We start from the raw sequence: 24,813 nt of genomic DNA, 5'->3' as shown, positions 1-24,813 counted from the left end.
CCTGGGGCTGAGCTTGTCTGGCTGTAAATCGCGGGCCCGGCCTGGCGTGAGGCAGGGCCCTGGGTAAATCTTGTTGCTGTTGGCGCCACTGTAGATCCACGGGGCCACATGGCTAGCAGTGAGGCTCTGGTCCCCCTGCTTCCCTCGGTGGGTGCACAGAGAACGTGGGGTCACCCACGGGCCCCGCTGGGGAAGGGGAGGATGTGCCAAGCTCGAGAAATGACTCGGGCCACAGCCAGAGGGGGACGCCAGGCAGGGACGATGCGGCAGGCGAGTCTGTGGGGACAGAATGTGGAGGCTGGTGAGCGAAAACACCCGGGCCCTCCAGGCCAGCCTCCTGACAGACACAGAGAGCACTTCCTGTGTGTCAGGCACTGTTCTGAGTTCTATGCAAATGTCAAGTGATTTCAAACTTCTATCTATCCTAGAAGGTGGGCGACTGTATTATCCTTACTCCACAGAAAAAGGAACAGGCCTAGAGAGGATGAGGAACTTGGCAAGGCCACAGAGCAAGCTCAGGCCCAGCTTTCCCTCCAACAGCAGGTCCACCAGTGGCAGTGGAATCTCACCAGGGCTCATTCGGCCTGGGGCTGTAATTGGGGGAGTGACACTGGTGATTCGAGGGGTGGCACTTTTGTCATAGAGCTGCAAACTATCCACGCAGGGCACAGGTGTAGGAGGGCTCAGTAAAATCCTAGCCACCCGGCCCGGGGTATGCTGTGATGGGTAAGGAAACCGAGGCTCAGAGGTTATATCTCTCCCCGCCCGGGGCTCTCCTCCAGCAAAAGGCAGATGTGAGACTTGTGTGACTCCTGCCTCCTGACTCTTGCCTGTCCAGACCCGTGCTTAATTCCATCAATAAGGCAACTGGGTGGCTCAGTCGGTTGAGCATCCAACTCTTGATCTCAGCTCAAGTCTCGATCTCAGAGCTGTGAGTTCAAGCCCCGTGTTGGGTTCTGCACTGGGTGTGAAGCCTACTTAAAAAAAAAAAAAATACCAGGGCGCCTGGGTTGGCTCAGTCAGTTAAGTGCCCAACTTCGGCTCAGGTCATGATCTCACAATTCTTGAGTTTGAGTCCCGTGTCGGGCTCTGTGCTGACGGCTCAGAGCCTGCTGCGGATTCTGTGTCTCCCTCTCTCTCTGCCCCTCCCCCACTCGTGCTCTGTCTCTCTCTCTGTCTCTCTCTCTCTCTCTCTCTCTCTCTCTCTCTCTCTGTCTCAAAAATAAGTAAACTTAAAAACTACCAACAGTGGTCACTGAGGTGGGGTACCGTGGAGGAGGTACCATGGCCTTCCCAGCCCATGTCTGCCTGACCCTCTGTGTCTTTCTTCCCACAGGGAACTTCCAATGGATTGGGGTCCATAGATGACATCGAAACAGGTAGTGTCCCTGATTTGAGGGGACAGGGTGGAGATGGGACCCCAGGGAAGGCTCAGACGCTCCCAGCCTGGGCCTGAGGGCTCCCTGCCCTGGGGTTTCCCCCTCAGGGAGAGGAGGGTGGGGGGTCTGCCACACAGTAAAGTAACACTGGTCTCATGTCCTCCACTCCAGGCCAGCCCCTCTCCCAACTGAGAGTCCCCTTCTCTTCCTCACTGGCTTCCAGGAAGAGTCACATTTAAAAAGTGTCCCTTAGAGAGGGCATTGCTTAGCCCAGAGGGACAATATTCAGGCACTGGGCCAGGCCCATTGGAGAGATATTGTAGGACTGAAGGTCCCTCTTCTGTTTTGTAGAGGCCTTCTTTCACTATGACTGAGCCTCCAGGCATGGGGTCAGGTGGGCGGGACAGGCAGGATTCCTGACAGGAGCTAGGGAGAGGAGGGAAGGTATTGCAGGAGAACCCTAGGGCCCTGGATCACCTCCCCATCCCACCCCTCACCAAGCAGGACCCCCTGCAGCTACTGAACCCTCCCTCCCATCCACAGACTGCTACGTGGACCTGCGAGGCTCCCCGGCCCCCCTCCCCTCTACCCCCACAATGCCCCTGTTCCCTCACGTTCTGGACCTGCTGGCCCCCCTGGACAGCAGCAGCAGGGCCCTCCCTGGCACTGAGAGCCTGGACGACTTCTCCGACGGGGATGTCTTTGGTCCGGAGCTGGACACCCTCCTGGACTCACTGGTGAGCCATGCTGCCACCATTCTTCTGCTCCCCTGATCCCCTCCCCCTCCCCAGGGCCCCAGCACCTTCATCACCTGTCCCACAAGGGGTGGAGGGAGGGTCCCATTCCCATGTCACAGTTGGGGAAACTGAGGCCTGGGGAGGGAAAGGGACCTGCTTGGGGTACAAACCTGAAGCTCTAGAATACACAACCAGAGGGACCGCAAAGATCCTTAGCTCCACTCGTGGGATGGCTCTGGGCTGAGGCACAGAGGAGTCGGCTTGCCTGGGGTCCACAGTGCCTGTCTCTGCCCAGGCCTGGGTGGTCGAGTTCTCCTCCAACCCCTCCCTCTGTTCCCCACCTCGCAGTCCCTGGTCCAGGGAGGCCTGCCTGGCAGCGGCGTGCCCAGCGAGTTGCCCCAGCTGATACCCGTGTTTCCCGGTGGGACCCCACTGCTGCCACCTGTAGTGGGTGGCTCCATTCCCGTCTCCAGCCCACTGCCCCCTGCCTCCTTTGGCCTCGTCATGGACCCCTCCAAGAAGCTGGCCGCCTCTGTGCTGGATGCCCTCGACCCCCCAGGCTCCGCACTGGACTCCCTCGACCTGCTGCCATACTCGGATACCCGGTTGGATGCCCTCGACAGCTTTGGGTCGACCCGTGGCTCCCTGGACAAGCCCAACTCCTTTGTGGGTGAGACCTGGGTGGGCACATTCACCCCCACCCCCTTGGCTGTTCAAGTGCCACCACATCGCCAATCTCTGGAGACTGGAATCAAGATTACGGCTCTATTCGGCCAAAGCCCAGGCCCTCTCACCCCATTGTGGTCCAGAGCCACAATGGCCTCTGAGTTGCTGTGTCTCCTGCAGTGCTCAGCACAGTGTGGGGCTGACGCCAGAGGGGTTGGGTGTCTTGTTCAAGATCAAACAGCAGAGCTGGGATAATCCAGGACTCCAGACTTGCAGTGTGTTGCTCTCTGCCCAGACTTCTGGGGCAGGCTGGTAGGATCCCATGGGGATGTTCCTGAGGCTGGGGGAAGCAGTGCGAGCCTGCAAGCTCCTTCATCACCACTCTGAGCTGGGTGCCAGGGACCCAGAGAGGAAGCAGACCTGTCTGGGCCCTTACTGGACCAGCTTTCTGACAGTTGGACCTAGCCCAGGGGATGAATCCCTTGGGGATCCATGAGGCTGCAGGAGCACAGATGTGCTTCACTCAGCTCTGGGGTCAGAGGAGACTTCCTGGAGGAGGTAATGGCTGAGCGAGGTCTTGAAGGAGAAGGTCTTAAAATAGCAGTAGGATACAGGCCTGCCTGATGGACAGACTTGCTGACAAGCAGAGTAGTCAACCAGAGGGGAAGGGCCTTGAAGACCCGAGGCTGGTGCCAGAGGACCTTTGAGCCAAGCTGAGAGCTTAGGCTTTCTCCCAGGGGCAGTGGGGACCACAGCAGGTAAGCACAGGATAGACATGTGCAGGCTGGGACACTTCTCTGTTCCTGGGCAGTGGTCTTGAGAGTAGAGTCAGGGGATCAGCACAAATTAGGAGTGGATGTGTGGCCTGCGGGGTTCCTACAAGTTAGAAATGCATACAAAGAAGTCCTCAGAGGGCTTCTCACGCCCTTCAGAGCAGAACAGGTGACCCCTGTGTTTTCTTGCCCAGAGGAAACCAAGTCCCAGGACCATCGTCCCCCAAGTGGTACTCAGAAACCAGCCCCCTCGGTGAGTACTTGGCCCAGATCCGCAACCAGGCACTTTGGGCCCTCCCAGGGGCGGCAGGGAAGTGATTGTGGGCTTGAAAGTAGGGGTGAGCCTTCTGCATGAGATGGGGTACTGCATCTTCCAAGGAGAGGCACCCTCAGAATGGATGGGCCAGAGATGATCTCTTCCTAGCCCTTCTGGACTGAGCCGCCTGCTGGCGGGGTGAGCTGAGGGCACGGCCCAACCCTTGTCCGACAGAAGAGGCCGTTGAGGCTCAGAGGGGTTAAGTAACTTCTCCGGGGTTCGTAACACCCCTGTTCTCGGGACTCAGCCAGGTTCTGAGTTTAGGAGAGCACTTGAGCAGGTGTCAGGCAGCCTGCGCTCTGCACTCTGGCCTCAGCCTAGACACAAGCTGTGTGGCCCTCGGGAAGTAACCTAACCTCTCTGAGTCTTGCCTCCTTCCCCATCTGCTGATGTGTTGGGGGCTTGGGAGATAGAGGCTGGGAGTGGGGAGGGCATGTGCACAGGTCCCAGTCGGGCCATTCCTGTTTCTCTGCTTTCATGTTGGGCTTTTGCTCAAAGGAAGATTCTGGGCCAAGGTCACGGTCACCCGTGTACCCCCACTAGGGTATTCTGATCCCTATGTTATAGATTCTTGGATCATGTTACAAGGAATTCCTTGCCCGGGAGGGTAGGAGAAATAGGAGGGTAGTACTGGGCTACAGTTCTGATCTTGGGTGGGTTGCGGGGGGCGGTCACGGAGTCCCCCAGCCTCTGGTGCCCAGGCTGGCCCTGGTGGCTCTGGCCATGGTCCAGTGCCCAAGATGGCCACCCTCCTCCCATCCCAGCCAGAGCCCTCCATGCCCAACACCGCCTTGCTCATCAAGAACCCCTTGGCTGCCACCCACGAGTTCAAGCAGGCCTGCCAACTCTGTTACCCTAAAACAGGTAATGTCACCCCTCTGTCCAGAGATATTGGGAACCTGGGGAGTATCACATCCCAAAATAACAGAACCCTCGTGTACCCGTCAGAAGCATGGGAAAACAGAATCCCCGCCGGGTATTTCAAGCAGGTGGGCGGGGGAGTTTGGATGGCATAGAACATGGGAGTTTGGGCTTTCAAAACTGCTAGAAGGGCTGGAGGAGCGGAAGCTGGGAGGCTCCACTGGCCTCTAGGCTGCTCTTCCACAGGCTGAGGACCAGAGTCGGGGTGTGCTGCTCCACACAGCGATCGGGGGGCCGCTGGACCTTCTGGCCTGAACCACAGCCGCCCACAGCCCGGAGGCTGGTTCCTGGCCATGGAGTGGAGGCCCGCCGGCTGCTGCAGGGACACCTTGGCCCACACCTCACTCCACCTCCACCTCTTGGTCCGCTTCTCACGACTGCATCTCCTTGGCGAATGCAAACTTTGTCTGGAACCCAGGTGGCAAAGGAGTCTGGGAAATGTGGTTCCTAAATCCCCAGCTCCCAAATCCAAGGGAGGCTACAGAAGTTTGGAATAGATGCCCAATGCCTAGAGACCATTTTCAGCACACCTGGAATCTCAGAATTCTAGACTAAGACTCATTTGCCAGAAGCCCTGAAGTTTTCATGGGATACTCTCTTAGGATGCCAGGGTTAAAACTCTTAGCAGTCTAGAATTCTCTGTCTCAGGGGCATTAGGGTTAACAGGACCTTAGAGGTTGTCTAGTTGCGGTCGTCTACCCCCTACAAGACGTCCCCCTTCATCCCCCTGCCACGTACATGTCACCCATGAGAGTCATCTCACCAAAGTTCCCAGGGGCTTGCGGGGGTGGGGAACAGAGCGCCATCTTGTTGGATGGCTATGCCCACGCCGAAGTTCTTCCTCACAAGGACCTCGGACTGCCTCCCCAGTCCACACGCCCGCTGCCCCTGCGCTGAGAAGCTGACAAACGCCCCATGAACTGCTATGCACCTGGTGCTGGCACAGCCAGGTCATTCGGGGTCCCCACAAGGGCTGATTCCTCACTGTCAGGGCAGAGGAGGCTCTGCGTCAGAAGACTTGGCAGGAGCAGGGCGGGGGAGGGTGAATCGGGGCAGTGCCACGCTGGGCAGGACCAGAAAGGGGCCAACCTGCTCTCTGCCAGGTACTGTCTTCACGATACCTTCTAGGGAAACACAAAATGTCTGGCTCACTGGAGGGTCAGGAAGGGGCTGGGTGCCTTAGAAAGGGTGCTTTGGAGGGGGCCTCCCCTCAACCTGCCTCCAGGGAACGTGTGGCCAGGAAGAGTGTGGCAGGAATTGGCAGGAAGCCCAGGTGAAGGAGGTGTGTTTTTCGGCAGGAGTCCAATTCCCATGGCTTGGGCCCATCCACTGTCACCCTTCATTTCTACATCTGAAGTTCGTCTCTGTCCACGTGTACCCACAGGCCCGAGGGCGGGTGACTATACCTACCGGGAGGGCCTCGAGCACAAGTGCAAGCGTGATATCCTGCTTGGCCGGCTCCGCAGCTCCGAGGACCAGACCTGGAAGCGGATCCGGCCCCGGCCCACCAAGACCAGCTTTGTGGGCTCCTACTACCTGTGCAAAGGTGGGTGGGCTGCGGCAGGGGTGGGCAGCACAGCCGGGGCCTCGCTCCTCTCACGCCCACCTGGGCTCTGCCCCTCATCACGGGTAGACGGGTGGCCATTCACCAAGGATGAATCCCACACCAGAGTGAGCATCTAGCTCCCCACCCTGACAGCTCCACAGACTGGTGGGAATATTCGGGATGTTCCGTTCCAGCTGGAGCCCCTACTGAGTGGGAGGGTCAAGCAGTTCACAGAGAGTGGTGGTTGTCACTGCAGGGTCGCAAAGGCTGTTGGAAAGATGTGGAGAGAATCCACATGAAGCATCTAAGACTGGCACATAGTAAAGGGCTTGATGAATAATAGCTTTTATTTATTTGGTTATTTATTTTAAGTTTATTTATTTATTTGTGAGAGAGAGAGAGAGAGAGCACAAGCAGGGGAGGGGCAGAGAAAGAGGAAGATACAGAATACAAAGCAGGCTCCAGGCTCCGAGCTGTCGGCACAGAGCCCGATGCGGGGCTTGAACCCACGAACCGTGAGATGATGACCTGAGCTGAAGTCGGACTCTTAACCGACTGAGCCACCCAGGTGCCCCTATTTATTTTATTTTTTTTTCAGTATCACTTTTAGGTTTTTATTTACATGCTAGTCAGTTAACATAGAGTGGATAATAGTAGCTTTTAAAGCTGCTTATGTTGTCATTTTCCTCACTTCTGGCTCGTGTGGATTTGGCCAGTATTTGACGGACGTTTGTCACATACCTTATTTGGGGTCTTCTGTTTCCCGACCAAGTGTCTTGGCACAGTCTACGTGGCACTGCATGAACAGTCATGACCTTGTAAAGCACTTTATCGTGCCACCCTTCTGTACGCACCATCACACTCCTCACAACTCCACGTGAGGAAACTGAGACTTTGGGAGGCTCTGCCTTTGTCCCCCCACCCAGCTCATGGCAGTAGCCCCAGGCTTTCTGGACCAGCTCGCTGTCCTCCCAGCAGGATTTTGAGGACATGTCACTCCTGGGCTCAAAGGCCTCAGCTGTCCCCTGGCCAGTGTGGGTGAAGTCCAAATTCTGCGAGCCTTACAAGTCCCCCCCTCTGCCCTAACCACCCCCCAAATACACTGAATCCTGACTCCTTTGCACACTCCTTTGAACTTGGTCAAGCGGCACCCAGATCTTAGGAAGCCACTCCCTGCTGCAGGGCTCCCCAAGGGGTGCAGGACTGGTTCCAGCACAGAGCAGCCAGTGGTGATCGTCTGTGCACCGGCTCACTTGTCCTCGTGTGTCTGCAGCCTGGCAGCAGGATGGGGCAGCGCAGACTTAGAAAGAGCGTGAGCAGGGGAGAGGAAGGAAGAAAAGCAGTTCCTGCCCCCAGGAAATGGCAGGGCTCTGGGTTGTGAGCCTGCTGCCCTCCCGGCTCCCTGGTCCCCAGGAGTTTTTCGGTTTTTGGTTTTTTGTTGTAAAGTAGGCTCCACACCCAACGTGGGGCTTGGGCTCACAACCCCAAGATCAAGAGTCGCACGCTCTACCGCCTGAGCCCGCCAGGCCCTCCTGGTCCCCAGGGGTTTTATTTATTATTTCACTTAACCCTCACAACAACCCAGTTCTCTGTTTATGGGACCGACAGCTGAGGAATCCCAGGGAATCGCAGCCCAATCTGCCTAGGCCCTTGACCAATGGTATTTTCCTGGTGAATAGTAAGAGAAACACCCCTCCTGTTTATGTAGAGGCTTGTGTTCCTCTCCAAAGCCCTTTATCCTACCTTTCATCCTGCCCGACCCACATAAGGCTGCTTTGTGAGGTGGTGGGGTGGGGTAACTGCATGCTTTGTAGATGGAAAAACAGGTCCTCCCCCCAACACAGGTGCAGGGCAAAGAAGGGACCTGGCCTGAGAAGGGCTTTCCCCAGCTCTGCTGCCGGACCCCTCCCCAGTCCTGTGATGAGCAGGCCAACCCCCCCACCCCCTCCGTGGCGGAGATGAACCTGGGCCCGGCCTGCCGCAGTGGCGGTCCCAGGAGCTCTGCGGGCTGCCGTCCCGCCTGGCAGAACGTGTGTCCTGTTGCCTCTTTGCAGACATGATTAACAAGCAGGACTGTAAGTACGGGGATAACTGCACCTTCGCCTACCATCAGGAGGAGATCGACGTGTGGACAGAGGAGCGGAAGGGCACCCTCAACCGTGACCTGCTCTTTGACCCGCTGGGGGGCGTCAAGCGTGGCAGCCTCACCATCGCCAAGCTCCTTAAGGAGCACCAGGGCATCTTCACTTTCCTCTGTGAGGTATCTGCCCACTCGCCTGCCACTTCCACGGTCAATGGCGCACATGGGGCTGGGGGAGGGGCTCCCCAGTGCACTCCATTATAAAATGTCCATCTTGGAACCGTGGGTTTGGGAGGCCTGACTTTAGAATCAGTAGGTCCTTGGACTGTCAGAAAGGTCCATTGGACCCTAGCATGCTAAAGCCCAGATCCTATCCAGCCCCCTCATTTGGGGGAGGCTGAAACTGAGCCCAGAAAGAGAGATAATCATACCCCCTCTTTCCTTCTGACCATCAAAGGCCAGGCTCGGCACCGGGGGCTTTCAGTACTCATCTTCCCCACACCTCCTTGTTTCACTGTGCTGACTCCAATGCCCATTACAGCTTCCTGCCCACTCCCCTGCCTGTGTCCAGGCTGCCCCCTGTCCTGGGAATACCCTCCCTGTATTTCTGCATCTCAGACCCTCCGAGGCTCCACTCTGATCCCAGCAGCGCCACCAAGTTGTTGTTAGTTCCTTCCCCTGAGTTGCCCCAGATGACCCTGCTGGCCCCCTGCTTCCCCCCGTCCGATCAGAGCATGATGAGGGCAGTGACAGTGTCAGGCCCACGTCCGTGGAGTGAGAACTCCGGATGCAGGCTGCTGGTGCAGCTCAGCCCAACCCCGACCCTTTGCATGGCCGGCCCTTCCCCCCAGCTCTTAGAGCAGGTGGACCAGCTGCTCCCTTCAGAGCAGTCAGCCTGGAATCACCGCTCCCAGCTGGCAGCTGCATGTGCTCTCAAAGCACTCGCCATTCTGTTATGTCCTTTCTGAGCTTCACAGTGAACCCATGGGACAGCAGGCATGGTTACCCGTTTACAGTTGAGGAAACTCGGGCTCAGAGAATTGGAGTTACACCCCCCCACCCCAGGCATTTGGGGTGGGGGGATCAGAGAGAGCCACAGTCCAGGCTGTGAGCTAGAGCCAGAGAGATAGGGGCCACAGATCCTGGGGTTCCCTTTCTCACTCCCCTGACTCAGGGCAGGGCTTGCAAGGACCCAGTCTGTCCCTCCCCGGGTGGCCATGCCAGATCCCAGCCCACCCTCTCCCCGGACAGATCTGCTTTGACAGTAAGCCCCGGATCATCAGCAAAGGCACCAAGGACTCCCCGTCTGTCTGTTCCAACCTGGCTGCCAAGCACAGCTTCCACAACAACAAGTGAGTGGGACTCACAGCCCGGGCCTGGGAGCAGGGGCACACAGAGGCTTGGGGTAGTTCAGGTGCCTGGGGAGCAGCTGAGGCCAGAGGGTTGACTTAGGGCGTCAAGGCAAGGGGCAGAATCCAGCATCCATCTGGAAAGGACGAAACCCCATTTATTGAGATCTATATTCCAGGCATTCTCTTGGGTATTTGAATGGTCTCCTCTGTCTTATGAGGGAGGAGACACAGTCTCTGTTGTACTGATGAGGCTTGGGAGTAGCTCACGCAACAGGCACGTGGGAGGCCACATCTCCGACTCCCATCTGGTGCCCTCCACTGTCGTGACATTGGCCTTGGACAGTGAGTGGGAGGGGCTGAGTCAGGTCTGACACCCAACCTTTGCTCCCTCTGACTTCCCTCTGGACCTGATAAAGTCCAGGCCCTGGGGTCAGATAAACCTGGGTTCAGATCCCAGCCCGATCAATGCCTGTTTTATGCCCTGCGTGCAACCCTTGGTTTCCCTGTCTGTAAAGTTGCTAGGGTTGCTGTGAGCGTAATTAAAATTCCTGTCCCAGAGGAGATGCTCAATGATCGTTCCCCTGGCCGCAGGAGTGGCTCTGGAGCACTGAGCTGGGGAACCTGCCCCTTCCCCCATCCACGGGCCCTCCCTTCTCCCAGCCTCATAGCAGGTGACATCTGTGCCCTCCTGCTGGCAGCTCCACCTTTGAGCTGGCCCTGCCTTGAGGCCAGGGGAGAAGCATACAGCCGAGTGTAGGATCCCCATGTCTTGCCTATTGTGGTGTCGTGTTCTAGAAGTGGTTAATAGGGCAGGAACACCCAGGGAGAAGCCTCTCCCCGCAGGCTTGCCCGGCACTGGGGAGACTGGCCCTGTCCAGAATAGTGGCAGTGGGGGTAGGGGGTGTTGGGGCTGCAGACTGCATTGTGCCTTCCGCCCCTGTGCCCGCCAGGTGCCTGGTGCACATCGTCCGCTCCACCTCCCTCAAGTACTCCAAGATCCGCCAGTTCCAGGAGCACTTCCAGTTCGACGTGTGCCGCCATGAGGTGCGCTACGGCTGCCTGCGGGAGGACAGCTGCCACTTCGCCCACAGCTTCATCGAGCTCAAAGTCTGGCTGCTGCAGCAGTACTCTGGTGAGGGGGCTGGGCAGGGGCGGGCAGAGGGCGGCGACAATTGGCTGAGGGTGGATGGGCCGGCCCGTGGCAGGTGGCAGAGGGGGACTCGAGTTCAGGAGGGGCAGTTAGCAGGGGAAGGGGTGCCTCTGCAGGAGCCAGTGCTCCCCAGACATCACAGAGGACACAAAGCTTTGCTCTCCGGGAGCTTCCAGGCTTGGAGGGTCCTGAGTTGATCCCTATCCAAGCCGTGCTGGGGAAACACATATGGAAAAAGGAGAGGGGGCAGAGCCGGGCTGCCTGATTGGTCATCAGCAAGGTCACTTCCCCCTCACTGAGCCTCCGTTTGCTCATCCGTGAACTGGTGATCCTAATCTCCACCTCAGAGCTGAGGAGATGAAAAGATATCACTCCCTCACTCATTCATCTAATAGGATGACGAGTGCACCTGCTCTGTGTCAGGGACCGAGCAAGACTACCCGAGGTCCTTGCTCTCAGAGAACATCTGATATCTGTAAGCGGGGGCAAGGCAGGCAGTGCAACAAGTAGGTAATAAATCCCGTATTCCATCTGTTCGAGGATGCACATACCCCCCCATCCCCCACTGCGTGTGGTAATCTAATTAGCATTTGGGGGGGTGTAACATAAAATAATGGTGCATCTAACAATTGATGTCTTCTTAGAGTTGATGAAATAGGGTTATGTAATTTCAGATGTGCTTAGTGCTGTGAAGAAAGTAAGGCAGAGCAATGGGATGGGGAGGGACTCAGCCTGGGGCATTTGGGATAAGAAGGTCAGGGAAAGCCTCTCTGAAGAGAGTGGTATTTGAGCAAGGAAGGGTAAGGGGAGCATGCCTGGCAGAGGGAATGGCAAAGCTGGAGGCCCTGAGGCCGGAGCAAGCTTGGTACAGAAAGGCTGCCTGTGACAGCCGAGTGGCTGGGCATATGGGGGGAGGAGGGCCTGAGAGGTAGGTAAGGACCCACGTGTGTACAAGTCTCTAGGCCGTACACAGAGTTAGGATTGTTCTAGATAGGATATGCAGAGTCTGGAGTGTTTAAGTGGGTAGATAGCGTCTGATCAGTATTTTTAAAAACTCGCTCTGGCTACTGGGTAGAGAATACAGGGGTGAGGGTGGACAGAGGGGGCCCAGGGAAGGTGTGGCTCAGGCCAGGGTGACAGCAGCAGGGTGGAAGGAGTGATCAGATTCTGGGGATACGTTGACGGTGGAGCCAGTGGAGTTGTCGATGGACCGGATATGAAGCATGAGACAAAGGATGGCATCAAGCAACTGCAAGATTTTTGACCAGACTAACTGGAAGAACGGAGTGGCCACGTTCTCAGAAGGGGAGGCTGTAGGGGGAGCAGGTTTGGGGGGTCACAGCAGGGCTCGGTGTGGGAAGTGGAGATGTTGAGCAGGCAGCTGGATGTGGAGGTCCGGAAGTTCACCACCGAGGTCTGGGCTGGAATATTTGGGACTCATCAGCCAGCAAGTGTGTGTCAGGGACAGTGCCTGATCCAGAGTAAGCCCCAGTGACAAGCAGCCACCATGGAGCAGGAGGCCTAGGACAAGGTTGAAAGGAAATCGGTCTGAGAAAGAGACTGGAAGGGATGGGAGCAGGGTATGCTTCACGAAGAGGCTCCACGCTGTACCTCAGAAGGTGGGCTCGGCGTCAACAGTCAGAGTGGGAGGGTCTGGGCCACCAGGGAGTGTCTGCCCTTTGCTGACCTGCGGGGGTCCCGCCATGAGCTAGGGAGCCAGGCTGGGCCAGGCACGGAGCCCTAAGAGCCACTGGGCTAGCGGGGGCCAAGCAGGAGTGAGGCCTGAGGCCCCACTGAGCGAGGTAGGGGTGCTTCCTCAAGTCGAGGAAGGGTGCTGAGCAGCTGCCCCAAGAGACGGAGCAGCATGAGGGCAGGAGAGCCCCCACACCATGCCGCAGGGCCAGCCTCTCTCTTGCATTTTCCCACTCTTGGCTGCATTTTCTGCTCCTGCTCCCTGGGAGGGCTTCGAGCAGGTCCCCCATTCCCAATTGCACGTGAACAAACAGGCCCAGAGAGCATGAGTGCTCTCCCCGCACCCCACGTCTTTCTGTGGCAGGGCCCACTTGGGGGGTGGGGGCCTGGGCGTGGCACCTGGAGATGCCCCGCCTTTCTCCTCACTGAGCCCCTTCACCGACGCCTGCACGTGGTGCCGCCCTCCACAGGCATGACCCACGAAGACATTGTCCAGGAATCCAAGAAATACTGGCAGCAGACGGAGGCCCATGCAGGGAAGGCCAGCAGCAGCTTGGTAAGGCCCTGGGTCGGCGCTGGGCGGGGGGTGGCATCAGGCCCCTGAGGGCCACTCCCCATTCCTTCAATTGAACATAATTTCAGACTTACCAGAAATTTGTAAGAATAGTACAAAGAATTCATGTATACCCATTTCTCGATTCCCCAGACATGAACCATTTTACCACATTCCACTCTCACTTTGTCCTGGTATGTGTGTACATCCACACAGAGACACTTATCTACAATTATAACCTACCTTTTTCTGAATCACTTGAGAATAAGTTGTAGCCATGATGCCTCATCATCCCCCAAAACTTCAGTGTGTATTTCCTAAAAATAAGGACACTGTCTTACATAATGACCGCAGTACAATTATCAGCATCACAGAACTAACATCGGTTTAATTATTCAGATTATGATGTCCTATTTATTCAGATTTTGTGAATTGTCCCCAAGCCCCAAGTGACACTGCATTTGTTTGTTGTGCTGTCTGGTCTCTTAATCTAGAGCAGTCCCCCAGTCTTTCTTGTATTGCATGACATTGATGGTTTGGAGGAGCGGCTGTCTTATAAAAGGTCCAGCCGGAGGCACCCGGGTGGTTCGGTTGGTTAAGTGTCTGACTCGTGATTTCGGCTCAGGTCATGATCTCACAGTTCGTGAGATCAAGTCCCGTGTTGGGCTGTATGCAGACAGCTCGGAGTATACTTGAGATTCTCTCTCTCCCTCTCTCTCTGCCACTCTTTCTCTCTCTCTCTCTCTCAAAATAAATAAGCATTTGGGATTATCTGATGGTTCCTCAAACCCCAGAGGTGATGTTCTTCTCAGTTCACTCATCAGGAAGCACATCATCTCAATTTGTCCCATTACTGGTGATCACTTGATTGAAGGTGCCTCTACTATATGGGTTTCTCTCTTGTGAAGTTACATTTTTCCCCCTTTGTAATTAATAAGTACATTCTGGGGAGATACCTTGAGACCAGGTAAATATCCTGGTATTCCTCAAACTTTTCACCTACTGATTATGTCATTTCCATCTCTTTTGATCCTCATCCTGCTCCTGAGGAAGTGAGCTGTGGCATTTGCAGATGGGGAAACTGAGTCTTAGAACATGCTAGAGACTCACCCAGGGGCACACTTAGTGGAGTAAATGCCTGGTTCTCTGACATCTTGTCCTGAGCTCACTCTGCCCTCCCACAATTGTGCACCATTCCTGCCACCCCTGAGGATTCCTAACCCATAAAATGGGGTCATAATCCTGCCTCCCATCTCCCAGGGTAGGTGTGAGGGTACAGAAGCTGACCAAGCTATAGCTTGCTGGGTCCCTGCTCTGCACCAGGCCCTGTGCCATCCCGATCCTCATATGCTTCCCTAAGAGGGAGGGATCATTATAGCCATAGATGACAGTGGGGACAGAAGGGGTGATCTCAGGCCCAAGAGATAGCGTGAGCTGAAGCCCCTGTGCCATCCAAGAGGACCCCCTCCCCAGGCCAGGCATACCTACTGGTCAGCTTGGGAGAAGGCCGGGCCCCTAGCCCCTCCTGAGGCCAGCATGGGTGTGGCAGTGAGCCAGGGAGCAGGGCAGGCTGGTCGACGGGGCTGCCTGGCCCCCTTGGGACTTCCCTCCTCTCTCTCCCTAGTCCTTCTTTCTGTTCCTTTTTCTTTCTTTCTCTCTCATCTTCTTGGCTGTTTCCCTCCTCCGCCCCTTCCTGTGCAATCCTCTTTTCCCCTCCCTCTCCCCCTCCCTGCCATGTGGTTTATTTTTTGCTCCTGGCCAGGATCCCGGCTGGAAAACAGTGAGGGGCTTAGGTTGGATCTGCAGTGTTATCTTCTAAGAGAACTCGGAGTCCTTACCACCTCTACCCCTTCTTCCTACTCAGGGCTGCTGCAACGGTCCCCAGAGATGGGGGCAGGCCCGGCTGCCCAAAGGTGCCATGACTGACTTCAACCCACTCTTGCTGCCAAGGCCCACCCCGGATACCACCCTTGGGCCTGGCTCAGGAACAGGGCTTCTGTGCCAGTCCTGGCCGTGACCAGGGCATGAGGGATCTTGGCTTGGCTGCCATCAGAGGGCAGGGCCAGTAGCACCGTGAGGCCAAGAATGAGATGCCAGGGTGGGAACTGTTGAGGCCCAGTGCCCATGGTGCCATAGCGGCGCCATCCCACAAAGAAGCATGAGCACCCGCCTCTTGCCAGGTCCCTGTCCTCAAGCCACTTACCCGTGGGGGGATTAGTAACCTCTCTGAGCCTCTGCTTCTATCCAGTCAAGTGGGAACGAACCCACCTGCCCCCCAGGGCTGCAGCAAGGAGCTGGTGAGGTTGTGCGGTTGTGGAAAGGGAAGGCCAGTGAACTGGCATGGCTGTTCATTAGAGCAGTCCCCACTTACCCCACCTGTGAAATGAGTTCCCTCAGGCTTCTGGAAGAGTCCAATGGAACACCTAGAAATCAGTAGTGACATGGAGAACCTACTGTCCGCTCTGACACTGGCCATGCCCCAGCTACAAACATGCCTCTACCTTGTTACCAAGGTGACGTGTGGGTTGTCCTGGGGCCGAGCCAGGCTGCGAGTGTTCCAGCACCAGGCCAGGGTTCAGTTCACACACACGGACAGAGCCCCTTCCTGCTCAAAAACAGGCCCTGAGCTAGGTAGTGCCAGGGACACAGAGTACTCTCATGGGAAGGGACATGTGCCCTCCAGCCTAGAGGAGTGAAGGCTGCCCGGAGGGGTAACCCTACACCTAAGGCTCCAGGGAGGACAGGGAGGCTCAAGGTGACAGGAAAGCTCATAGGTTAGCCAATATAACTGGGTGAGGGGGTTCAAAGTGGCAGAAGACAAGGCTGGGTGGCCACTTCCCCCACCTCTCCCCCTACCCCCACCCCAGACGTGCAGAAGACCAGGCCCTCCTGTCTGCAAAGGAAGGGCTGGAGCAGAGGATGGGGAGTGAACAGGGTGGGGCCGGAGGGAATCCAAGGCTGCCCAGAAGTCTGTTCCACGGCAGGCTCCTGTGCAAGTGACTTCCCACCTGGGCCCTGCTGTCCACAGGCCCGGCCCTTGTAACTAGATAAGTTGATCAACATGAGGTAGTTCGGGTTCTGTGGGAGCCCCTAGGATGGGCGGCTGCCACTTAGCAGAGCTCCGGGGAAGGTGTGGTGGTTGAGCTGAGGTTTGAAAGTTTCCAGAATAAGCCTGAAGCAAAAAGGAAGGGCATTCCAGGCAGAGGGAACATCATGTGCAAAAGCGTGCCATGCTCAGGAAAATGCCAGCAGCTGCAAAGAGCAGACCCACGGGGACTAGCTGGATAAGGCAGAATGTTCAGTCAGGAATCTGGAGCCCCGTCCCAGGCCTGGCTCCCACACTGAGAGGCCATGAGCCATGGGGTGGGGAGGTAACTCCCCTCTGGTAGTGGACTGGCTCATTCTAAGGCTCTAGGTGGCTCGAACACGGTTGGAGGCCACCTGCATGACAGACCCCAGGCCTCAGCCCTGGTGCCTGTGGATTCACCAGCCCCTTTCCCCAACAGGGTGCCCCTCGGACACATGGGCCCAGCACCTTCGACCTGCAGATGAAGTTTGTGTGTGGCCAGTGCTGGAGGAATGGGCAAGTGGTGGAGCCTGACAAAGACCTCAAGTACTGCAGTGCCAAGGCCCGGCACTGGTGAGCCAGGCGACACTCGGGGGCTGGGCTGGGGGGTGGGGAGCCCACCCAAGCGCCGTGAGTCGGGAGTTAGGAGGCCGGGGCTCTCTGTGGAGTTCACACAGCCCGAGGCTCTGCCCTGAGCTCTCCCAACCATCTCCCCCCCTCCCCCCCACCCTGCTCTGCCCTACAGCTGGACCAAGGAGCGGCGGGTCCTTCTGGTGATGTCAAAGGCCAAGAGGAAATGGGTGTCGGTGAGGCCGCTGCCATCCATTCGCAACTTCCCACAGCAATACGATGTGAGCGCCAGGAGTGGGGTGCAGGGTGGTGGTGGGAACTCCGACGTGGGGGCTGAGGGGCCTTCCGAGGGCTTGCCTGCCGGCTGGGGCTGTAACACAATCCAGGGGAGCTCAGCAGGCTCTCCCCGCGCCCACCCGGCAGCTCTGCATCCACGCGCAGAACGGCCGCAAGTGCCAGTACGTGGGGAACTGCTCCTTCGCACACAGCCCGGAGGAGAGGGACATGTGGACATTCATGAAGGAGAACAAGAGTGAGTGGGAAGACTGGGCAGGGTGGGGGCCTGGCCCAGTGTCCCCTCACTGCCAGACACCCCGAGTCATCAGTCGGCCCAAGAGCACCTGCTGTCTCTCCCTTTGCCACCGCCCAGGCCCTCCTCCTGCCCCCCGCCCCCGACCGTGCCCGCCCAACCGCAAGGCCTGGGATGCCCCCAGCTCCCAAGTCCAGGGGGTGTCGTGGGGCAGAACGGATGAAGAATCCCCTCTCACCAAGCACTCTGGCCTCCATTGCCCACCAGTCCTGGACATGCAACAGACCTATGACATGTGGCTAAAGAAACACAACCCAGGGAAACCAGGGGAAGGGACCCCAATCAGTTCTCGGGAAGGGGAGAAGCAGATCCAGATGCCCACAGACTACGCCGACATCATGGTAACCCCCTCACGCGTGCGCGGGCCCGGGTCTGAGCCAGACCTGGGAGGGCGTGGGGTGGGAGAGCGGTCCAGGCGGAGGTGCGAGGAACGGGCACCCACGGCCGTTGTGCCCCCAGATGGGCTACCACTGCTGGCTCTGCGGCAAAAACAGCAACAGCAAGAAGCAGTGGCAGCAGCACATCCAGTCTGAGAAGCACAAGGAGAAGGTCTTCACATCCGACAGCGACGCCAGTGGCTGGGCCTACCGCTTCCCCATGGGCGAGTTCCGGCTCTGTGACAGGTGCTCCAGGGAGGGCGGGACCCGTGGGGCGGGCATGGCGGGCCTGGAGGAGCCTGGCAGGCTGCAGGGTGGGCCTGAGATGAGCCTGGGGTCTGGAGATAGCGCGCAGAGGGTGTTGTCCTGAAACAGCTGCTCCTGGATGTGAGGAGCAGGGAGAGCGGGAGCAGGGTGGGGAGGGACGGGGTGGGCTCAGAACTGCCAGACCCCTGCCTGCAGCCCTGAGGCAGATCCTCGAGGAGGCTAGGACGTGCCAGCTTTCACCAGGACCGAGGCTGCCCAGGGGAAGGCTTGTCTTGCGAGGGGAGGTTGAGCCGCCGGCCCGAGGTCCGCAGCCCGTGGTGGACAGGGCTCGGGCTTGGGCAGTGAGCCTCCTGCTGCCTGCCCGCAGGCTCCAGAAGGGCAAGGCCTGCCCAGATGGGGACAAGTGCCGCTGCGCGCACGGGCAGGAGGAGCTCACCGAGTGGCTGGACCGGCGTGAGGTGCTGAAGCAGAAGCTGGCCAAGGCCCGCAAGGATATGCTTCTGTGCCCGCGGGACGACGACTTTGGCAAATACAACTTCCTGCTGCAAGAGGATGGGAACACCGCCGGTGCCGCCCCAGAAGCCCCTGCTGCTGCCACTGTCACTGGGGAATAGGGCCATTTGTGGGCCTCGGGTGAAGTCCTAGGGTCAGGGGGCGGGGGTGGGGACAGAGGTCCTGATTGGAGGGCCAAGGCAGGCCAGGGCTGGGGGCGGGGGGCCGCCCTCGTCAGGCAGCCCCCGGCCCCCTGGGGCCCCGTCTGTCCTCCGTCCTCTCTGCCCCCACCACCTGTGTGCATACCCAGGTGCGTGTGCTGTAGCCCTAAGCGGTCCCAGGGTCCTCGTCCTGCTGGAACACCCTGGGCAGACACCCCAAGCCCCCGCTCTCCTGGTTGGGGAGGGAGGGGCTTGGCTGACCCCTCCAGCTTCAGCCTACAGCTTTAACTTCTGTCTGCTCCTAAAGGGGGCCCAAAGCTCAGGGCTGGGGAGCCTGGGGTCCCCACTTGAATCTGCAGCAGGAGGGTCCTTTTCCCTGCCCCACCCTCACCTCATCCCCACCTCCCTGGGGGCAGATCAGTACACAACAGAGGGCTGGCGGGCCCCAATTAGCTTTAAAATGCAGCCCCAGGGTGGAGCTGGGAACACAATACTGGTCGCTTGCCCTCTGGGGCCTCAGTTTCCCCTTTGGTTGGAAGAGTGGGAGGGGCTGGGCTAGATGATCTCTAGAGCCTCTCCAGTCCGGCCACCAGCCCAGCCCTCCTCCCTTGTGAGCCACCAAATGTAGACTTTAGGTCCTAAGAGTCCTCAGAGATGACTCAGCTCAAGCCCCCCCTATTGCAGATAGGAAGACTAAGGCCTGGAAGGGAGGGGTGATCTGCTCAGGGTCTCCCGCCCACGGCACAAGGTAAAGCCAGAGGCAAACTAGTCAAAAGGCTCAGGGCCAGTTGTCTGCTGGAGCCTCCAGGCTCTTGGCAGGGATATGACAGTCTCTGAATCAGTGTGCCACGGGGGCTCCAGGCAGTGGAACTTGTTGGCTGAAGAAGGGAGGCTCAGGGGATTGGTCATGGCAGCACCCTGTAGAGGGACGGTCCCCTCCAGAGGATGGTCGTAGCAAGTGTAGCAGCAAGTTGCTTCCCACGCCAACTCAGGGCGGTGGTAACAGGCAGGGCACCATGGGCTCAGCTCCTGCATGATGCACTGGGAAGAAGGGGAAGGGTGGGGGTCAGGGAACGTGGAGAGAAGGGAGATGAATGCCATGGGCCACTCTAGGATCGCTGAGCACCATGGGTCACTTTAGGATGGGACACAGCTCCTCTTTCTTGAGGACCCAACATGGCCCTCATCCCTTTCTCCCCAGACCCAGAATACAGTCACGCCTGTCTGTCCCAGCCCTCCCTGATTCCCGGCCCTGCCAGCTGCCTGGGACCTCAGCTGACCCCCGGCCCCTACCTCCAGCCACCAAGCCCTTTCCCATGCCTCTCGTCTGACCTGTCTGCGTGCACCCCCTCCTCTCCATCCCACCCGCTGTGGGCAGACCCGGCCTCCCCTGGTTCCTGAGACATTCCAGAACGCCCCACACTGTTGGCACAAGAAGTGGGGCCCCCCGGAAGGAACCGGGGACCACAGCTGGAGTCAGGGGTGGGGGGTGAGAAAAAGAAAATGGAATCCCCCTCATTTCTCCTCAAGCAAGGATCGATAGTGAGCAATGATGTGATTATGGGCACCCCAGACGCAGAGAACCTTGTTCCTCCTGCTGTCACTGCCCAGCCTTTCCCAGTAATCGTGGCATGCATCCTTTCTTCTCCCTGCCCCCTTCCCCCAGCAGGCCAGCAGATTCGTGCTGGTGGCGTGGCTGGAGGGGAGGAGAGACCACACCCGAGGTGGGGGCCGTGGCTGTGAATGTCGATGACACTTGTTTTCCCTGATCCGTGGTGTTGCAGTCTGTCGTCACCAGCCTCGTTTTTAGTGTGTATATATGTCGCCCCCGTGATGCATATATACACAGGTATTAAATATATCGCTCTATATAATATTATATATGTGTGTGGTATCCAAGGAATCACTTCTAATGAGGGCTAAAGATAAAGAATTTGGCCAGAAAATGCAGCCATCCTGGTGTGTAATTAAGAGGGATTTTTCAGATTCGGGGACTTGGAGCCATGGGTTGGAGGTGATTTCTCAGCAAGGGCAGGAGTGGCTTCGCCTGGGCCCAGTTTCCAGACCACTCCAGCCTTGCCGGGAGAGAGCAGTGGTGCTCCAGGAAAGAAAATGATTGGTGTTTGTCTCCGCCCAGAAGAATAGGATTAGTGTCCAGATTTTTCTTCAACATGTTAGCCATCCAGGGTCCCCTGGGATCTGGGGCTCCCTGGCCTGGCCAAAGCTGGATCCCCCACAGGGTTGGGAAGAGGGCCAGAGGTGGGGGACCTGGGGACAGGAGTACACTTTGAAGGATGAGGGTGATTATTTCAGTCATGACCCTGACTGGGAGGCTTGGAGAGTTGAATCAGGGGCCCGTGCCTACTGCCAGCAGGCAGGGACAATACTTTAAACATAGTGATGGGGGGGGGGGGCAGGCGCCCCCAATGTGAGTATCCCTTTGGAGTAGGGCGAAGGAGGGACGCTGCATTTCTCAGCTGGGCAGTAATCAATTTAATGGTCCTTTTAAAATGTCTGTGTATTAAAAATTTAAGAATACCACACTTTAATATTAAATATTCATAAGGTCTAGTATCTTGATAATAATGTAGATGTTTTAATAACAATTTTTGTCCTTCTTAAAATAAAATGAAAGAAACTTGATTCTTTTAGCCTTTGTTCTAGAAAATAAACGTGTGTACTTTGACCTCTGTCCTCGACCTCTGTCGCTCCTGTTCCTCCCTGCCTGGAGCTTGTGCCCAGGGGCCTGGGCTGCTCTGTCCACTTGGAGCAGAGCTGCCTGGTGCTGGGCATGCCTAAAGGCAGAAATTCCGAGGGGTGAGGGGCAGAAGGTCTGTGTCCCTGTGTAAACAGGGCCACCCAGCTGACCCCAGCTCAGGCAGCGCCTCGGCTGGCAAGGACAAGCTGTGCTGTGTACAAGAGGCCCCAGCAGCCACCCTTCACTGGCTCTCCTGCAGCCTGCCTGCTCACAGCCTTCCGCATGGGGGTCCTGAGGTACCCACACCTCCCTGCCTTTATCAAGGACACTGTCCTGAATTCCGGAGGGTCGGCTCTGTGCCCTTTCTGGGTGTGGCTTTTCCAGAATAGCGAGGAGGCATGCCATTGCTTTGGAATATGATTCTGACTGCAGCCTGGACTCCTCGGGACCCAGATTTCTCATCTTTAAAAGGAGAGAGTATATTAGATTGGGAATTCTCAATTCGGGGAAGTCCATATCTTCTGGGATGGGAGGTACTTTCTCAAATCTCTTGGGTTGTGTGTGTTGCAAGGGATGGAGGGGGACCCTGATGGGAGGGGCCACATATGTTCAAGAGCAAGCTCTCACCAGATAGCTGTCAACTGCAGTGTGGAGTGACACCAGGAACAGGGGGCCATAGGTGCATAGGGGCTCAGGTGCTTGATAAATGACCGGATGAGCAAGAGAAACCAGCAGCTTGATTGAGCACCTGTGCACCAGACACTGGATGCAGCATGTCTGTTCCCCGTGACAACGCTGCACATTTGGTGTCCACATCTTAGAGACATTTCAGCAAAGGTTCCAAGGACCCTCAGGAGACAGTAAAACAAGAAACACTGGGAACTGGGTGATTGGCAAAGGTCCCTTCAGCGCTGACGGTCTGGGGTTCTCAGCACCCCTGGTAGCACCGTGAAAAACCAAAGTGGCATGGCAAAGTACAGGCCCCCAAAGGAAACCTCCAGACCCATCCTCAAGCTGGAGAGATCACGAACCTGCATCCAGACCTCCCATGAATTCAGAAAATCAAAGACCGTAAGATAAGCAGGACTTCAATGTGCCTGGTGGACTAAACTCTTAAATTCTCTACATTCCCCTAAATTCTCTTCTGGGCCTCCTTTAGCTCAAGTTGGTAAACATTCACTGAGCACCCACTCTCAGATCCTGGGAACAAGGTTACTGAAGAAATGTGGCTTCCCTTGAACCCAAGTCTGCCAGCGGATACAGACCTACATGGGAGAGGGCAGGATGGTTTGACAGGCACTGCGGTGGGAGGCATTGCAGGTGCCAGATCCAGGGAGGGCTTCCTGGAGGAGGTGAAACTGGGATAGAGGCTTCAAAAGATTGCTGTCCCATGGTTGTCAATGCGCACTCATTGTCCCGCATCTTTCTTTTTCTCTCAATTGTATTTCATGCGTGTCTCCAAGCCCTGATGTAACTTAGGTATTATGATCAGTGGCCGACACTTTATTCATCAAGGGACCGGAGCTGACTTGAGCAGCCCCCAGTTATTGAACACACATCTGTTTCTGGTCTTCCCTCCTGTGAGTAAGGGTCACAGTGAGCACCACCACCACCACCATGGAGCCCTAGCAGGCTTCTCCCTGCCTCTGAGGAAGCTGCTTCTGAGGGAGGCCCTGGGCAGGTGGGGTGACTGTCAGGGACCTGCAGATGGTGAAGGGGCTCTGCACCTCTCTAGAGAAAGCCCTTGAGGGCTTTGCCAGAAACTGCATCCATATATACCCCCTCCCAGGGGAGCCATCTCTAGTAGGCATCAGACCTCTGAGCCAGGAAACCCAAGAAGTGCAGACAATCCCAACACGCCTGCCATGCGGCCCCTTCCAAATGTCTCCGGGTTTCTATGCGGCCTCCCCTTTCCCCATCTCTACCCTCTCCAGCCTCTTGACCCAGCAACCTGCTGATGTGGCCTCTGTGGGAGCACAGGTGACACTGCCAACTGGGCCCCCTGGAGTAGGGGTGCCACCTGGACTGACTTGCAGTGGCATGAAAATTCCCTAAGGGCGGGGACCTGCCCGGCCGGGTTTCTGACTTAACTTTGAATCTCTCACAAAGTCTTGGCTGGTGCCAGGTATGCAGCAAGTACTCACTTATGGTCTTAGATGCTTAGCACATCTGTACATTGGAAGGGTTCTGCAGAGAGTTCATAGGGACAAATGTCCGAGGACGGAATGTCACTTATCAGGTGGGTATTTTTGCGACACAGGGCGTTTCCTGTTGCCTCTGGAATCATGCTCTGTGGGCACCTACCCACTGCACCTTTGTGGTAAGCCAGTCTAGCACACCAGAGAGTTCTTAGGCCAGGGAGTGGTTCAGTCAGCTCCAGCCTGCAAATCCCAGGTCAACTTGAGGCAACCTGAATGCGAGGCCCACCTCACCCTCACTGCCCAGGGTCTCAGAAGCACAGGGCACTAGAAGGATAAATAAGAAACTAAATTTGTTATGAGGTAGAGGAATGGGGAGGAAGGACAGGGATAGAAATTACATATGTGCATATAATGTTTATGTATTTTTGAGAGAGCTTGGGAGTGGGGGAGGGGCAGAGAGAGACAGGGACAGAGGACCCAAAGAATCAGGCTCTGAGCGGACAGTAGAGAGCCCGATGCAGGGCTCGAACTCATGAACTGTGAGATCATGACCTGAGCTGAAGCCAGGGGCCCAACCGACTGAGCCACCCAGGCACCCCTGACATTATATTTCTAAAGTATACCTTTATCAAAAGTGTTGAGCTTTGAGCCATATAATGTTCTTTGTATTCAAAACTTGAAATTAACTTTTAATTAATTTGGGAAAAGAGCATAGTTTGGGGAAGGCTGTTAGGGAGGAGGGGAGGGTATGTAGAGGACAGGCTGAGGGCTGTTGGAGAGGCCAGGGGGGTTCCTGGAGTATTTTTGCTTCTGTACGAAATATTTTTGGAAAACAGTGAAGAACTGCATAGAAATCATCTATGCACAGGGAACCAAATGCTTATTGCATCTACTTGGATCGTCAGAGACAGAACCAGAACTGAGAGGAACTTTAGAGGTCACAACACTGAGTAGTTTTGGAACTGAGACCCAGAAGGGCTATGCAACTTGTTCAAGATCCCATGTCCGTGTGCGGCCTGACACCATCCCTCCCACCCCCACCCCCACCCCGCCGGCCGAGTTTGATGTCAGTCTTCAATGGAGGGAGACATACAAAATCTTGGCTTTGACCACACATTCAAGTGGCCTGGGGAGGCCAATGTCCTGGTGAGAGGGCCAGAGAGCGGGGGCTACAACAAACAGCCAGTTGCCACGCAAGTCCCCAGGATGGGCTGGGCAGCAGGACGTCACCCGAGACCAGCCTCTACCAGGTTGGCAGAGCTTGCTCCCTTTCAATGGTGCCTGCT

General features: G+C 56.8%; 1 protein-coding gene across 1 annotated transcript in view; it reads left to right on the top strand.

Annotated features, from left to right (window-relative positions):
• Positions 1-21,331, top strand: part of ZC3H7B (zinc finger CCCH-type containing 7B) — a 60,913-nt gene extending 39,582 nt beyond the window's left edge. The window contains exons 8-23 of the mRNA XM_086712168.1: positions 1,337-1,379; positions 1,923-2,116; positions 2,465-2,786; positions 3,750-3,808; positions 4,636-4,735; positions 6,177-6,338; positions 8,393-8,598; positions 9,670-9,770; positions 10,721-10,902; positions 13,083-13,168; positions 16,672-16,805; positions 16,978-17,083; positions 17,226-17,334; positions 17,599-17,732; positions 17,851-18,014; positions 18,403-21,331. Coding sequence (XP_086568294.1) covers positions 1,337-1,379; positions 1,923-2,116; positions 2,465-2,786; positions 3,750-3,808; positions 4,636-4,735; positions 6,177-6,338; positions 8,393-8,598; positions 9,670-9,770; positions 10,721-10,902; positions 13,083-13,168; positions 16,672-16,805; positions 16,978-17,083; positions 17,226-17,334; positions 17,599-17,732; positions 17,851-18,014; positions 18,403-18,649 — 2,349 coding nt within the window. The 3' untranslated portion in view covers positions 18,650-21,331. The remainder of the gene's footprint in view (positions 1-1,336; positions 1,380-1,922; positions 2,117-2,464; positions 2,787-3,749; positions 3,809-4,635; positions 4,736-6,176; positions 6,339-8,392; positions 8,599-9,669; positions 9,771-10,720; positions 10,903-13,082; positions 13,169-16,671; positions 16,806-16,977; positions 17,084-17,225; positions 17,335-17,598; positions 17,733-17,850; positions 18,015-18,402) is intronic.
• Positions 21,332-24,813: the final 3,482 nt, after the last annotated feature.

Source organism: Puma concolor, chromosome B4 (genome assembly GCF_028749965.1).
Source record: "Puma concolor isolate L17-30 chromosome B4, mPumCon1.1.hap2, whole genome shotgun sequence".
In the NCBI taxonomy this organism is placed as follows: Eukaryota; Metazoa; Chordata; class Mammalia; order Carnivora; family Felidae; genus Puma; species Puma concolor.
Note: the sequence above shows the minus strand (reverse complement) of the source record. Positions and strands in the feature narration are given on the sequence as shown.